Source organism: Tachysurus fulvidraco, chromosome 9, assembly GCF_022655615.1.
Source record: "Tachysurus fulvidraco isolate hzauxx_2018 chromosome 9, HZAU_PFXX_2.0, whole genome shotgun sequence".
In the NCBI taxonomy this organism is placed as follows: domain Eukaryota; kingdom Metazoa; phylum Chordata; class Actinopteri; order Siluriformes; family Bagridae; genus Tachysurus; species Tachysurus fulvidraco.
Genome location: NC_062526.1, coordinates 23,484,944 through 23,498,309, shown reverse-complemented (window position 1 = coordinate 23,498,309; position 13,366 = coordinate 23,484,944). Strand labels below are relative to the sequence as shown.

Below are 13,366 nucleotides of genomic sequence, written 5' to 3'. Positions count from 1 at the left end.
TACACACCGCATGTTATCACAATAAGACATTTTTTGCTTTAGATATTAGACATTTCCTGTTTCTCTGAATTCACCATAACTTTGGCACCTCGCCATGGCGGCACCGTTCGAGATATCAAAAATCCCTTCGGAATTTAGCAAGTGCAATGTCTCTGCATCATGTTCACCACGTTTGATGTCAATCGCATGAATTCCCTAGGAGGACTATCTAAAAGTTCAACGCATGCAATTATGAAATAATTCAAAATGGCTGACTTCCTGTTGGGCGGAGCTCATAGTTTAGAGCGCGAAAGTTGTTCGGGTCGATGAGATCTATATGCATACCAACTCTCGTACATGTGCGTACATAATTGCCAGATCTGTGCACAAATATTTGTTTTTGCATTACAGAGGGCGCTACGTATTCCAGCCTTTGCCCGAGCCTAGCGTCGCACGACTCTGACTTGTGTGCCAATTTTCAAGAATTTTCGAGCATGCTAAGGGACCCCAATTGGCCAATGTGTGCAATAAATAAATAAATAGATAGATAGATAGATAGATAGATAGATAGATAGATAGATAGATAGATAGATAGATAGATAGATAGATAGATAGATAGATAGATTATTATTATTATTATTATTATTATTAATAATAATAATAATAATAATAATAATAATAATAATAATAATAATAAACAAAAACAATAGGGCTTCGCACCATCGGTGCTCGGGCCCTAATAATAATGATAATAGTTTGGTAAATTATTTATTGATTCTTCCTAACGCTTTCTCACGCCACGACTATGCAGTTTATTGGCATCTTGTGTCACAAAGCTGCTACTGCAGCTCGTCTATAGACAGTTGCTCCAATAAGATGGAAGATCTTTATTGTCTTCTATGCATGTACATGATCACAACATTATTTTCTTTGGCATTTCCCGACTTATTAGGAATTGGGGTAGTGCCGTAAACCGTCTTAATGAACTTTTTACTACAATTTAACTTAAAGAATTGCAAGAATTATCAACAATAAAGTGGTGTGATAAGTGTTACCACCCCGAAGATGATTCTTCTATAGTAGATACTGAAGTGTTTTATTACTCTGAATACACAGCAATTGGGCAACAATTGAGTTTTTGTTTGTTTTTTGTGTGTGTGAATGAATCACACATCAGTTAATAGTATACTACCTACTATTAATATAAATTAATGATAATATTGTAGAATTTCTGGGAAAGAAGTTTGTTCCTCTGTCTCTTGATGTAAGCACTGCATGTCATGCCAATCATGACACTGGAGTCACAAAATATTAATACTAGACATCTTCTCAGAGAAAATGTATTAATCCTATCAACAAATGCAAAGTGGAAGTTAATTACAAATTACATTTGTTACTATAGAAACAATAACATATTAAAACCTTTTAATATGTTATTTTATGCAGGTATATGTTATGCATTAACATACACAAGTGATTTGTTGTTCGTCTACAGCTGGCAGACGTAATTTCACTTAAGTAAGTACAATTAATCCCAAAATCTTGAAATGTCTCTATTTTACTGCTTCTGTCTACTTAAGAATTTTCAGTTCACGTGGAATTGGTACACCCAGCAAGCAGATCATTATGTTATCATTGTTAATATTTTCTTTACATATTAGTCTACTATATTTTATTGTTCAGGGAATAATTAGTAAATGTTCAAATGTGAATATAAATCTCACAGCTGATATTGAGAGAGAGAGAGGAAAAAAATGTCATGAGGTTTAAGGAATTATTATTATTATTATTATTATTATTATTATTATTATTATTATTATTATTATTAAATAGAAAACAACCACTCTCTGACCAGATTACAGAATTCATTTTTTCTAGACGATTTACCTGACCCCCCAATAAAATAGAGTTAATTTTGAGTTCATCACCAAAGTAGCATTACACCAAAACTGCATTTTCAAGCTTGACCACTAGATGCCGTCATAACGCTTCTAATGATAAAGTGTATTAACAACACGCTTGTTCTGTTCGTTTGTATACCGGTTAAAGCAGGTATCTCCAACACGACCGCTAATGAGTAGCTCGCCTAAAGTTTCATAAAATATGTACAACAATACTAAAATCAAATTAACTCAATAAATCTGTATTTAAAATTCTTCCCAATTAAATTCATGGACGCCCCGCCCCTTTTCGCTGTTCTATCGAAATCTGACTCCCCGGACAAATCATACTCATCCACACGTGCACTTGCATCACGCCTCTTACACACAGCTAGCACCGAGACCGTATATTTAAGCGCTATACCAACTTAAACGTAGAAGAACAAATTTAAGTAATTTGGATAAAGGGGAAAAAAACAAGAAAACACGACAGATCCATTAAACATAGAAGCTACCAAACAAGTTGACCTTGAAATGAATAAATCCTGCTGCATGAAGATGCTGGACGATTGGTGGCATTTCTTATAACTGTCTGTGTTTAATACTGCAAATTGCACTTGCATATGAGTGCAATAAAAGCTATTATTAATCACTTTTTTTTGTTTGTTTTTTGTTTTGTTTTTATAAATATTAATGTGTTTTGTTTCCTTTTTCAGTCTTGCTGAGGACATCAGGTTATGTGCCATGGGGCACAGTATCCATGTGAATGAACAAAACCTGACAATAATAACTGATAAGTCTACTCAGCAAAAATGAATTATTGCAGAATTCAGTATGACTGTTTGATATTGATTTTTTCACACAAAATGGATGATTCGGCTATGTATAAAAATAATCTAACACGAGAAGCTCTTAGACACCTCAATTCTATTCAAGTAGGGCGCAGAGGAAAAAAGGTTGGGGACCTCTGTGTTAATGGCATTAGGCATTCACTAACATGGAAAATAAAATAGTTCATGATATTAAATTCACACTCCAAACTGTTTTACTGATACAATGTGCTTTAGACTGATTGCAAAATTACTTACCAACATTTAAAAAGAAACTAATAATAGTTATTATAACGTACTATCAATTATTAATTAAGTATTAATGTTTAATTAGCAATAACAACTCTCTCGATTATTGTTTATGACGGTGTGAGTGAGAGAGAGACAGAGAGACAGACAGAGAGAGAGAGAGAGAGAGAGAGAGAGAGAGAGAGAGAGAGAGAGAGAGAGAGAGAGAGAGAGAGAGAGAGAGATAATAAAGAAAGAAAGAAAGAAAACAAAGATCAAAAATTGAAATTTAAAATTGATACAAAACAAGACGCCACAACATCATTAATACAACAGATATTAACCTCATTAAACACAAGACAAGTGTGTACAAGAAATCAGTGGAAAAACCAAGGATGAAATTCAATCTACAAGAGAGATGCCCTCTGCTGGTCTGACAGGGAATTGTTTCTTGCGACTCTTCTTTGTGTTACAGTATCGATGTAAATTTTAATAGAATTAGTTTCTATTTCCTTGCAGTAGACTCATTAGAGTAAAGATTTAAATAATTTTATCAGTTTATAATTATGTTTAATTTTGTTGAACATCATAAAAACGAGCAGTTTTCAGCTACAAAACACAGTCAGGGCTCAAGACGGTAGACCATCTTTACTAGCTGGTAAATGTTCATAAAGCATTAACGTAAACCTGTGATTTCAATTACAACCAGCACTACTGTTAGAGCTGCTGTTATAGAAAACTAATCAGCACCACGTGACCAAATAAATTAGAGAATTTCACACATACCATAACCTCAGTACAGCAACATGTAATTGTAAACAATGTCATGTAAATGTAAACATTTGAGAATTCTGCTTGAATTTGCTACATGTAAAGGGCATGTTTTACCATGACCACTAGGTGGTGCCTTAACACTTAGAATGATAATTTGCTTCATTGATAGGTTTTTTAACCTAATGATCATTTTGTGCTCCAGTTGAAGGAATCAGCTATTCATTAATGAATAACAAATAACTGGAAGATTGGTAGAAGTCAAATGTCACATCGTATGTGTTACACTATAATTTTACCACAAATTCCTTTGAGATTGAGAAATTCATAAATTATTGTATTGATTAAATCAAAGTAATATTTGTTTGTTTGTTAGCAAAAATCATTCAGTCCATGCAGATTCAACAATCCTCATTTTTTAATTTTTGATCAAGGTTTTAACAAGTCACACATCCTACTTCTTACTCAAGCCTATTTACACAAAAGCCTACTAGCACATTCATTTCTTAACCTGATATATGTAAGAATGGGACACATAAGATATGTAAAATGTCACAAACACTTAAAATATAGTTAGTTATAGAGCAAATTTATCCATCAGCAGTTTTTAAAGATTAATAGTAAAAGTGAATGCAGAACAATACCCTTAGCTAACATAATGAAGGTGTGAATATAAAGTAATTAACTGGAACCTTTTCCCTTTTTTAACATTAAAATAAAACACATAAAAATACCACCAGAAAAAAATCTTGTGCTTGACCATGGTGTGTATTTATTATGTATTCAGCATTATTCTATAATAGCTGTGAATATTTATATTGGATTAGTTTGTTATAATGTTGGTGTACTCAGTTTTCTCTCCAGTGTTAATCTGGACCTGAGCTGCTCCGGCTGTGTTAATGTGTTATTTAATACAGAAAGTGACAAGATCAGGTTCAGGCTGTGGAAAGACAGAAGAGAAATATTACACATATTACACAAATACTGTGGGTTTTGCTGTTCACTCCAGGAAGCAGGTAAAATCCTGTAAAGACGACACAAATCTCCAAATCTGACTTCTTTCCTTACACCAAGTGTGAAGCAGCAGAAGATCATTTCCTATAACTCAGTGTTCAGTGAAAGCATGTGTGGGTCATGTGTGTTACCTGCAGTGTATCACAAATACAACAAAAGCTTTAAATGTAGAAACAGATCTGTTATAACTCATTTTACGTTTGCTAACCTGATCTGTTGGCTTTCCCTTACAGTCCGGACGTCCTTCAGTAATCACGTTCTCTCCACATGTTCCTGGTGAAGAAAAAACCCTCAGAAATCACACCTCTAGTGTTAACAACAATATTTTACTGTCTGAAGTGATCAAGTAAGGTGTGGAGGCTGATGTTCTGTTTGACTCACACTCAGTGACTGACATTTAACAGTCAAATCAGTGACAGTCAACTCAACTGAGTGTGTGTGTGTGTGTGTGTGTGTGTGTGTGTGTGTGTGTGTGTGTGTGTGTGTGTGTGTGTGTGTGTGTGTGTGTGTGTGTGTGTTTGTGTGTGTGCGTGTGTGTGTGTGTGCGTGTGCGTGTGTTTTTGTGCTTTTCGATTTAATAAATAAATGTAAGAATGTAGCTTTTCACTTCTGATTAAAAAGGAAAGTTATATAAATAAGAGGGAGGTTGCTCTGAGTTTGTTGTTTACCTTGTTTCTGTGTTATGTTCCTTGAAGGCTGAGTTCTTCTGTTTGTTTTCCCCGAGCATGTTGAAGTTTTTCTTCTTCCTAATGAAAATATAAAACATATTCAATCTAAATCACTGTTTTTAATCACTGTTAGTAATATGGCACATGACACTGGAGTAAAACATGTTCACAGTCATTAAGGAATAATTGTACCTTTAACATATAGTCTGAAATATTTTTTTTCTGCCTGTACAGAACATGTGTAGATTCCCTGGTCCTGTTCAGTCAGGTCTGATACGAGTAGAGAGAGGTTTCCTGGAGAGATTTTGCTGACCAGTTTGGCTCTGTTTCTGTGATGTCCAGTTTCTTCAGGGTAAATTTCCTGATAATGTTCGCTTCCAGATTCTGTGGATATTGAAAACTCCCATTTAAGAGACTTTGGTTTGTCCTGTAGGTCAGTGCAGACACAAGGCAGAACTACAGACTCTCCTGTGAACACAGTCATGTACTCTACACCTGCCTTCTTCACCAGCTCACAGCCTGTAAACAGCACATTTACAGTTAATGATAGAAATACGGCAATTATTAATATTCCCTGCTTATAAATCACATTTTCCGCTGCAAACCAATGAGAACGTGCCAATCACCTGTTTAAATTCTCTATCGGGACTCTGATACCCAATACTGAGCGTTATTGGGTTATTTTTATTCTAATGAATGCAAAATCTCTAAAAAAAAAAAAAAAAAAAAAAAACTTAATATTTGATTCATTTATCAAAGCCAATCCAATATCAGTCGACAGTTTCAGGTCAGTCTGATACCATAATCAGTATTTCATTTATAACTCTGTACTGATGTGTCACTATATGACTCCTAGATAAATTCCTCTTTAGGTATAGTAAAGAGAGAAGACATTTTTATTACCCATGTAACTATAATTCATTTTAAGTCTTATCAAGAATGATTCCACACTGAATATAAACTTTTGTGTATTTGATTAATTTACCTTTAACATAGATAATGATGTCTTTGTATCCTTTCTCAGTTTCACACCTGTAGTCTCCCTGATCCTCTTCTCTCAGGTCAGATATGAGCAGAGACAGATTACCAGGAGAAGATTTATTAAACAGCTGAAATCTGCCATGGTAGTGCTCATCATTCAACATCTCAGTCAGACGTCCTGTTCTGTAGGACATCCAGGTGAATGACTGAGGTTTGGTGTGTAGGTCAGAGCAGGAGCAGGGTAACAGAACTGAACCACCTTGATATTATTTCTACTTTCTCATCACCAGAGAGATCACAGCCTACAGACACAAACATAAAAACTCAGAATCTACTGAATACATTATGAACGATAATATTTTAAAATAAACATTTTAGGCATTGTTTATTGTTCAGTGCAATTAATTGCAAAATCTTAAAATGTCTCTGTTTTACTTCTTCTTCTTCTTCTTCTTTCAGCTTTTCCCTTCAGGGGTCGCCACAGCGAATCATTTCTCTCCACCTATCCCTATCTTCTGCATCCTCAACACTTGCACCCACTAGCTTCGAATCCTCATTAATTACATCCATATACCTCCTCTTTGGCCTTCGTCTTTGCCTCCTGCCTGGCAGCTCCATTTCCAAAATTCTCCTACCAATATACTCACTCTCAGTCCCCTGAACATGTCCAAACCATCTGTTTTACTACTACTGACTAATTACAAATTATTAGTTCCTGTGTAAAACATATTTGTAATATTTCAACATTAACTTTAGTGTTAAAAGCGCTATACAAATAAAAATGTATTGAATTGAATTATATGAATTCAATCAGTTTATTTACTTTTACATTGTTTTACGTTTATTTACTTTTACTTATTTACATTTACATTAAAACAAATTAAATAAATTTTAATAAATTGTGTCAAATCAATGAAAAGCAATATACAGGAGAGTCCAAATATACCACTGTTATGAGTTTGAAAATGTGATGTGGAAGTGAAGAGCGACAGCAGTGACAGAGAGACAGCAGAAAAATGTGTGAAATGAACACACATCTATATACGGCTATCTCCAGAGTGACGAATTTGTTTGGTTTGCTCTTAATTGAGCTCCAAAGAGCTCCCTGGGCCTTCAAAATGTAGAGCGTTGATGCTTATGAGTCTTGTAAGGGATATATAATGCCTATATGATTTTGTAATTAGCCATTCCAGTGTCCAGAAAATCATTTACATGTGGAGCACTTATAAAACAACTGCCAACATGGACAGGTCAGGACATCCAAGCAAATTCACCCCAAGAGCAGACCACAAGATGCTTAAAGAAGTCTCCAAAGACCCTAAAATATCATCACATGACCTACAGCAAGCTCTTACTACAGTTGATGTCAAAGTGCATGCATCTACAACCAGAAAGAGACTGACAACTTTAATTATCATGGGAGGTGTGAAGGAGGAAACCTTTGCTGTCTAAGAAAAACATGACAAGACATAAGTTTGCCAAAGAACACAGAGACAAAGTCCAAGACGTCTGGAATAATGTGCTTTGGACAGATGAGTATAAAATGTAATTCTGTGGACATCATAACAGAGGGCAAGTTTGACGTAAACCAACTACAGCATTTTAGGAAAATAACCACATATCAACTGTGAAACGTGGAAATGGAAGCAGGACCTGATCGTCATCATAGAATTCACTGTATCTGTGTCAGATGACACTTGAAGAACACGTGAGGCCATTTGTCAAAAAATTTAAGCTGGAGCAGAACTGATTCTTGCAACATGACAATGACACAAATCATACCATTAAATCCACCAAGGACTCACTGAAAAGTAAAAAAAACTGAGATTTCTTGACTGACCAAGTCAAAGCGCAGATCTAAATCCTATTGAGATCCTGTGTTGTGATATGAAACACACTGTGCATGCAAGAAACCCCTCAAACATCACACAGCTGAAAGAATCCTGCGTTGAAGAGTGGAGGAAACTTTCTTCCAGTCGATTTCAGAAACTGGTAGATGGATACAAGAAATGTCTCATTGAAGTTATTTCAGCCAAATTGGGAAATACTAGCTACTATGCTACTATGGCACAGGGTGTCCTAACCTTTTCCTCAGTTGAAATACTCATTTTGTTGCTTTCTTTTGTTTAATAATAATAATGAAAACAAAATGAGGTTTTTGTTGTTTACAAGCAATTACATCACTCTCATCTACAGGTACAAATTAAAATAAGAAACTGATATATTGACATTTCTTAATAAAGAACTGAATATTTAATGTGGTATATAAAGTTAAATGAAATATACAACACCTTGGTAAGGTTAAAGTAGAAATCGTCTGTTTTACTTTTTTTATTTGCTTTAAGAAAAATGCATTTTATTAAAAGATGCTGTTATGACTTTTGAAAAGGTGAACAAAGCATTCATAAATTTACAATTAGTTACATGCAAAAAATAAAGACGTTGTTGATGTGATGACGTTGATGTGATGCAGGAACTGAAGTCAGTGGTCAAAGGGACAGCAAAAAAAGGTGTGAAATTCACACACATCTATTTACAGCTAAGACCAGAGTGACGAAGTGACCTACAAGTTACACCAGGGCCTGGTAACCAGGCCGCCACACTGCTCATAGAGCCACACATTTACAGTTTTGTAAAATAGTTTACACATTATTAAAAATAGAAAACGTTATGAAGATGAACTGGTAATCAGCTAATAATATTATTATTATTTTAATCATTTTATTTACTTTTACAAAAATTTAAATTGAATCTATTTTAGTAAATTGTGTCAAAGAAATTAAACATGATATATAGGAGAGTCCAAATATACCATTTCAAAGAGTGTTATATTGTTAAATGCATGTAACGAATTCTAAAAAAAAAAAAAAAAACTCTACATATGTAGGAAGTGAAGAGCGACATCAGTGACAGAGAGACAACAGAAAAAGGTGTGAAATTCACACATTTATTTACAGCTAAGACCAGAGTGACAAAGTGCCCTACAAGTTACAGGAAGTAACTTTTCTACTACGCTTTATGTGATTTATTATAGATACATTCAATAAGACAGATTGTGAGAGATGTAATTCAGTAAATGTGTAAAAACATACACTGTAATATTACAGGGATGTAAAATAATCTCACTGTAGAATCCTCCTTATTCATTATCCCACCTCTCTTCATCAGTACATTTTAGACTGAAGATAATCAGGAAGAAAAAGTCCACATGATCAAAGCTGAACAGGTCTAAATAAGGACATTATAACACAAGGCATGACGTGAATGTTTACCTCGTGTATAAAGATTAATGATGTCTGGACAGAAACCACATGAACTAAACACAAAGCAGCTGAAATAAGAACTGGATAATATTCTCTCTCCTTTCTGTAATAGAAAATATAAAATAACTTCACTCACCTGCAGCGACGTGAAACATGACATACAAAAGATATAAGCACTTCATCATTACTGATTCTTCTGCACACACACACACCAGTCCCTCAGTGTGAAACACACACACTGACACACTGACTGAGTGTCTCTCTTTATACACTTTGGTTTTCAGGAAACAGAAACCAACCACTGTCATTTCTCATTTTTAAAAATATATTTTATCACTTACTTCATCTCACGCACATGCAGAAACACACACACACACACACACACACACACACACACACACACACACACACACACACACGCATACACACACACACACACACGCATACACACACGCATACACACACGCATACACACACACCACACACACCACACACACCACACACACAAATATACAGTATATAGAATTCAAAAGCCAAACATGTCCTTCAGTTATTTGAGAAGACAAGATTAAATAAATAAATAAATAAATAAATAAATAAATAAATAGAAAATAATGATAATAACAACAAAGCATATGATTTATTGAGTAAATTAAAAGCAAAATTAGGCACGAGCTGCAACATTAACTTCACTTTATGACACACAGGAATTCTAGTGTTTGGGACAAAGCTGTAATGTTCATCAGTATATTCACCAGCAAGACACATTTACCACACGTGAGATGAGGAGAACGTAGAGGCTGGTCAAGAGTGATTTTGAAAAATAAGATTTATAAGAAGAGTATAATTTCAATCATTAAAATGAGTTAAAAGAGTTTAAAATGTCTTTATTAGTCCTGCTAATACAGTATCTAAACAGGCGCAAAATGCTTTATTTAGGTTATCAGTTTAAATGAACTAAAAAACAATCATTGCGGGACCCCCACACCCCACACACTCACAGTTATGATGGAGATCACAATGAGTCAGACACATGTGCAGGATTAAAAATCTTTGTTTTATTGAGCTAAAAATGACACAACAGATGAAAAACAATACAGAAATACTTAGAAGCATGACTGAAAACAAAGACAATGAAAACAAATTATTGGCAAACCCGAACATGATAATACACAATAAATCGACAAAGACAGACATGAAAGGTCAGGTTATAAATAAGGCAACACATTAGGAACAATTATGATCAGATAACACAACACATTACATGACCACATGACGCATCTACAAGGACTAACAATCAACCTGCCAGCACCCCCTCTGGTGGTCTGAAAGGGAATTGTCCTAGTAGTTTCTTACACAGAGAGAGACATATTTATGCCTGTGTCTACACACATAAATACATACATCTACACACATGCACAGAAACATACATGTTCACACAGACACAAACAAAGACCATGTAAGCCACAGACCCCTATGATTTGTAGTTTTTTTATGGAAAAGAGGACACCATGTCTTACACAAAACTGAGTGATGAACTTTTTTGCAGAATGCTACACAAAAGATATAAAATGACGGTATGTATATGGTATGTATTTAATCTATTGTATGATTTCAGCATTTTTTCTATATATTTACTCGGATTAATTTGTTACAATGCAGGCATATTCAGTTTTCTCTCCCACATTGATCAGGACCCGAGCTGCTCCGGCTGTGTGAATGTGGCTTACAGTAGAGTAAGTAACATCAGGCACAGTCTGTAAAAGACAGAAGAGGAAAATTCTACATATAACACTTCTGTTACTTCTACTGTTGTTTTAAAGAAGCAGGTAATATCCTGTAAAGACGACACAAATCTCCAAATCTAACTTCTTTATTTACACCATGTGTTTTTCCGTACATTTAAGACTAAAAGATGTCACATGACAATAAAAATACAGCTGAATCCAGGCCTGCATGTACACTAACCTGATCCTTCTGCTTTGGACGTCCTTCAGTTACCACGTTCTTTCCACATCTTCCTCCTAATAAGAAAAGACCTTAGAAATCAACCATCTAAACGTAACTACAGACTTTCATTATTTGAAGAAATCAGGTAAAGTGTAGAGGCTGTTGTTTATTGTGCAGAGAAAGTATCTTACCGAATTACTGACAGACTTATTACTGTAAGTTACTGACTGACTTGATCTGAGTCAAAAGGAAATTTGTGGAAATTGTACTAGGAAAAAACTCCTAAAATCACAAAGCAGTAATTGGTTAACCAAAATCTCTTGTGTTTGTGTGTATGTTGTACCTTTGCATCTCCAACAAATAAATGCCATTACACCAACTATCACCAAGAGAAGAGCTGCCGCAATGCCGAAAACTGTTTTAAAAACATCAAAAATGTTAATGAAAGCAACAATATTATCATCTACTTTCATTAATAATGAAATGTTTTGGCACCCAGAGGGAGGCTGCTATGAGATTGTTGTTTATCTTGTTTCAGTGTTGTTGAGGATGATGCAGGTGGAGAGTTTGTTGTTGTACTAGGAGGCTGTTCTGATGGAGGTCTTCTGTCAGTTTTTCCAGAGCGTGTTGAGGTTTCTCTTCTACCTCCTGAAAATATAAAAAGTATTCGGTCTAAATCACTGTTTTTAATCACTCTTAGTAATATGGCACATGACACTGCCGTAAAACATGTTCAAAGTCATTAATAAATAAATGTACCTTTAACATATATTCGGAAATATTTTCTTTCTGCCTGTACAGAACATGTGTAGTGTCCCTGGTCCTGTTCAGTCAAGTCTGATATGAGTAGAGAGAGGTTTCCTGGAGAGCTTTTACTGACCAGTTTGACTCTGTTTCTGTGATGTCCAGTCTGTGCAGGGTAAATTTCCTGATAACGATTACTTCCAGATTCTGTGGATATTGAAAAGTCCCATTTAAGAGACTTTGGTTTGTCCTGTAGGTCAGTGCAGACACAGGGCAGAACTACAGACTCTCCTGTGAACACAGTTATGGACTCTACACCTGACTTCTGCACCAGCTCACAGCCTGTAAACAGAACATTTATGGTTAATAATAGAAATACTGCAATTATTAATATTCTCTGCTCATAAATCACAACATTTTCTGCTGCAAACCAAAAAACATAATCACCTGTTTAAATTATTTATCAGGACTCTGATACCCAATACTGAAGCATTACTGGCTTATTTCTATTCTAATGAATGCAAAATCTTTAATAAAGCTTAATATTAATTTTTTTTTATTTGTATTATTCCGGCTAATGCTGCTCTTACACTTGGAAATAATTACTCCAGTTAAAATACTTCATCTTGCATAACAACATCAAAATACTTGTTAATGTACAAGTTTATGTCATGTAGTTTAGCTCCTAAATAAAGTTTACCCATTAATAAGTGACATCTTGATTGGTCTACATGAAACCTACATAAACCCTTCATAATAACTGACATGAACCTAAATAAATAGTATATGTAGGCTTATGTTAATTGCTATGAAGGGCTTACACAGATGCACAGATTTAGCTCTTTAAATACTACAATGTTAATCAAAGTAAATCATAGATTAGACTGGATAATTTCTCAAAGCCAATCCAATATCAGTCGACAGTTTCATGTGAGTCTGATACCATAATCAGTATTTCATTTATAACTGTGTACTGATGTATCACTATATGTCTCCTAGATAAATTCAAAGTTTATTGTATTTTTAAATCATTTACCTTTAACATAAATCTTGACATC

General features: G+C 34.6%; 2 protein-coding genes and 1 long non-coding RNA gene across 3 annotated transcripts in view; 1 reads left to right on the top strand and 2 right to left on the bottom strand.

Annotated features, from left to right (window-relative positions):
• Nucleotides 1-4,202: 4,202 nt before the first annotated feature.
• Nucleotides 4,203-6,684, bottom strand: LOC125145430 (junctional adhesion molecule-like). The gene is given in 6 exon segments (XM_047818150.1): nucleotides 4,203-4,628; nucleotides 4,911-4,975; nucleotides 5,371-5,448; nucleotides 5,563-5,889; nucleotides 6,356-6,618; nucleotides 6,620-6,684. Coding segments are annotated over 6 exon segments (819 nt in total). The 5' UTR covers nucleotides 6,670-6,684; the 3' UTR covers nucleotides 4,203-4,592.
• A 2,764-nt stretch (nucleotides 6,685-9,448) lies between these two features.
• LOC125145432 overlaps nucleotides 9,449-13,366 on the top strand; it is an 11,418-nt gene continuing 7,500 nt past the window's right edge. Inside the window, exon 1 of the long non-coding RNA XR_007143799.1 lies at nucleotides 9,449-9,577. This is a non-coding gene — a long non-coding RNA (uncharacterized LOC125145432). The remainder of the gene's footprint in view (nucleotides 9,578-13,366) is intronic.
• LOC125145428 (junctional adhesion molecule-like) overlaps nucleotides 10,653-13,366 on the bottom strand; it is a 4,233-nt gene continuing 1,519 nt past the window's right edge. The window contains exons 2-7 of the mRNA XM_047818145.1: nucleotides 13,345-13,366; nucleotides 12,324-12,650; nucleotides 12,060-12,212; nucleotides 11,908-11,979; nucleotides 11,583-11,638; nucleotides 10,653-11,371 (exon numbers count right to left, since the gene is read on the bottom strand). The exon at nucleotides 13,345-13,366 is cut by the window's right edge and continues 278 nt beyond it. Coding sequence (XP_047674101.1) covers nucleotides 11,258-11,371; nucleotides 11,583-11,638; nucleotides 11,908-11,979; nucleotides 12,060-12,212; nucleotides 12,324-12,650; nucleotides 13,345-13,366 — 744 coding nt within the window. The 3' untranslated portion in view covers nucleotides 10,653-11,257. The remainder of the gene's footprint in view (nucleotides 11,372-11,582; nucleotides 11,639-11,907; nucleotides 11,980-12,059; nucleotides 12,213-12,323; nucleotides 12,651-13,344) is intronic.